We start from the raw sequence: 3,072 nt of genomic DNA, 5'->3' as shown, positions 1-3,072 counted from the left end.
CGTTTTAAGTAATTTACAAAAACTCCCTCACCTCACCTCACTGAAATTAGAATTAGTTTTCATATTATTTAAAATAATTTAGAAAAAAAAATTCCACTGAAAATATAATCAATCCCGGCCTCCTAATGTTTTTATATTAAAGATGTTAGAGCCACAGATTTAAATATTTGAAAAAAACCGATGCTTAACATGGTTCACATACTTGTTAAATAATATGACACATCCTTCCGGAACTAGTGTTTCAAAGTTTTGTATATAAAAGCAAACGAGTTAGTTCACTTGTTAGTGTGACCCTCCTTTGAAAATTCATCGAAAATGAGTCTATCACAAACTGTGCTACATTGGTTTGATGACCAGCCACAAACATTCTTGCACCATCCTTTTTCATTCTCTTTTCTTCTCTTTCTGTCTCTTATCTTTTTACTATGGATCAATAGCCTTTGGGTTACGAAATCAAGTAATTTGCCACCTTCTCCACCAAAACTTCCCATCATCGGCCACCTTCATTACCTTTCTACGCTACCACATCGATCTTTTCATGCTCTCTCGCAAAAATATGGTCCCATAATGCTTCTTAACTTGGGTTGTACTCCAACTCTAGTAGTTTCATCAACGGAGATCGTTAAAAAAATCATTAAGATCCATGAGGTTATATTCTCAAATAGGCCAATGACAACAGCAGTGAAAGTATTTTTATATGGTGGTAAAGATTTGGCTTTTGCACCATATGGTGATTATTGGAAGCAAGCGAGAAAGATGTGTGTTATGGATCTCTTGAGTGCCAATAGAGTACGGTCCTTTAGGTTTATTAGAGAAGAAGAAGCAAGCAATATGGTTAACAAGATTAAACAATACTCTTCCTCTATAGGAACCAATGTTAATCTTAGTACTATGATTGTCGGTGCTACTAATAGTATTATCTCAAGGGCAGCCTTGAGTAGAAATTTAGAGGGGGAGAGAGGAGGGAATCAATACGCAGATTTAGCCAATGAAGTGATGGATCTTTTTGGAGTGTTTTGCATGAAGGATGTGTTCCCTTCTCTGGGATGGGTTGATGTGCTTACTGGGCTTGATGCAAGGATGAAAAGGTGTTCAAAAGAAATACATGAGTTCTTAGACGAAGTGATCGAAGACCATTTGGTATCTAGAAAACCTGATGATCGAAAGGACCTCGTGGATCTTGTGCTTCATTATCATAAGGATCCCACACTAGGAGTTGAACTGACAAGGGCAAACCTCAGAACAATTATACTGGTGAAGTATCGCTATGTCTTGAAAACTATTAATTAATCTAGCTGCTTTCTTTAAATTGCTTGAAAGGAAACATAAATATACACACTTGACCTCCTGTAGTCCGGTATTAGTCTTTAACAGAGTTAAGAGTACGGTTTAGGCATACCCCACCCCGCATTAGATTTTGAAGTAAATTTGGCCTTCTTTGTCCTCTTTTACAATAGTGCATAAATGCTGGTACAAAATACTCGCCCAGTCTTGATTACTAGCGTAGTAAGTAATCAGCAGCTCTGTGTTTTTTTTCCCTATAACCACGAACAAAAGAAATATCCAAAAACAGATTGAGAATGCCTAGTATTGATAGCCAAGGCAGAACCAATGTACCATGGTGGTTTCTTTACTCCTCTATAAGTTTTAGTTTGCATCTTCTTGAACAACAATTCTATCTATAAAGAACCCCTATAAACTGTAGTTTTGCGTTTCGTGAAACTTGCGGTTTCGGTATTTGTTTTTTCTATCTTTTCGTTACTTCATGACATTTTTGTCATATAGCCACCGTTATATTGCGAACGTATACCAAGGCTATGAAAACTTTAACTGAGGAGGATTGATACTAAACTCTACATTATTATTGCTTTTTGCAGGACATGTTTGTTGCTGGTACTAATACAATGTACACTGCTGTGGAATCGACGATGGCAGAACTTATGAATCATCCAATTGTGATGAAGAAATTACAAGAAGAGGTACGACGTGTAGTTGGAACAAAGTCTACAGTGGGTGAAAATGATATCAATCAAATGAGCTACTTAAATTGCGTCGTCAAAGAGGCTCTAAGGTTGCATCCTCCTGTTATTTTATCCGGCCCCAGGGAGACTACAAAAAGTGTCGAGCTAGAAGGCTATAATATTCCTGCTAAAACAAGAGTACTTATCAATTTATGGACAATTTCAAGGGATCCCAAGATATGGGACAGACCAGATGAGTTCATGCCAGAGAGGTTTATGAACAATCCAATTGATTATATAAGTAAGGACTTTACGCTCATTACATTTGGGGGTGGTCGACGGATTTGTCCAGGAATATCATTTGCCCTTACATCTGTTGAAAATATTCTTGCTAGCCTCCTATACTGGTTTGATTGGGAAATGCCTAGTGGTGCAGAAAAGAAGGATATAGATATGACTGAATCTTTTGGTCTCACTGTTAACTTAAAGTATCCGCTTATTCTAGTTCCAGTATCTCACTTCTCTTAATCCCGGCCTGCTGACGTTCTTGTGTCATTTCCCTTAGTAAGAAGAGAGTGGCACGCATGTAATGCTAGCAAAGAATAATGGTGTCACGCAGTTTGGCATATATGTTCTAATGTACATGTACAAATTATTTAGATCATGAAGTCTTGTTTGACTTCAAGAATTCTCTCTCTATCTCTGAGAAAACTATTTTTTCTATTTTTTCAGTTTGATCACATGTAGGTAGCGTAGAATTGGGTTTGTAGGCCGGAAGTCTATTTTCATCTTTTGGCTAGATGCCTAAATTTCTTCATCATATGGAAAATATGCTCAATTATTTTTTGTTTCCAAAAGATAAAATGCGACTGGTGTTCGATTCAAATTGATATGAAATGTCAGATTCATTCATTTGATTAGTTTGTCAAATTATCGTTTGTTTGTCCACGTCTATTCGAAAATGTCAACTTCTAAGCTAAGATCATCATGGGCCAATGTCACTGGCATAATGGCATTGTCCAAAAGTACATAGGCCACAAACCGGATTACAGGATATGGGCCTCCGTGTGTAATGTGACATGAGTCAAAACTCGTACCATCAAATTTCCAA

At 37.0% G+C, this 3,072-nt stretch overlaps 1 protein-coding gene across 1 annotated transcript; it reads left to right on the top strand.

Annotated features, from left to right (window-relative positions):
* Nucleotides 1–275: 275 nt before the first annotated feature.
* On the top strand, nt 276–2,658 carry LOC147494832 (cytochrome P450 71A1-like). The gene is made up of 2 exons (XM_086569322.1): nt 276–1,254; nt 1,878–2,658. The coding sequence occupies exons 1-2, from the start codon at nt 316–318 to the stop codon at nt 2,487–2,489; spliced, it is 1,551 nt and encodes a 516-aa protein (XP_086425448.1). The 5' UTR covers nt 276–315; the 3' UTR covers nt 2,490–2,658.
* The last annotated feature ends 414 nt before the right edge of the window (nt 2,659–3,072 follow it).

The sequence above is a fragment of the Coptis chinensis genome, chromosome 6 (genome assembly GCF_015680905.1).
Source record: "Coptis chinensis isolate HL-2020 chromosome 6, ASM1568090v1, whole genome shotgun sequence".
Taxonomy (NCBI): domain Eukaryota; kingdom Viridiplantae; phylum Streptophyta; class Magnoliopsida; order Ranunculales; family Ranunculaceae; genus Coptis; species Coptis chinensis.
Note: the sequence above shows the minus strand (reverse complement) of the source record. Positions and strands in the feature narration are given on the sequence as shown.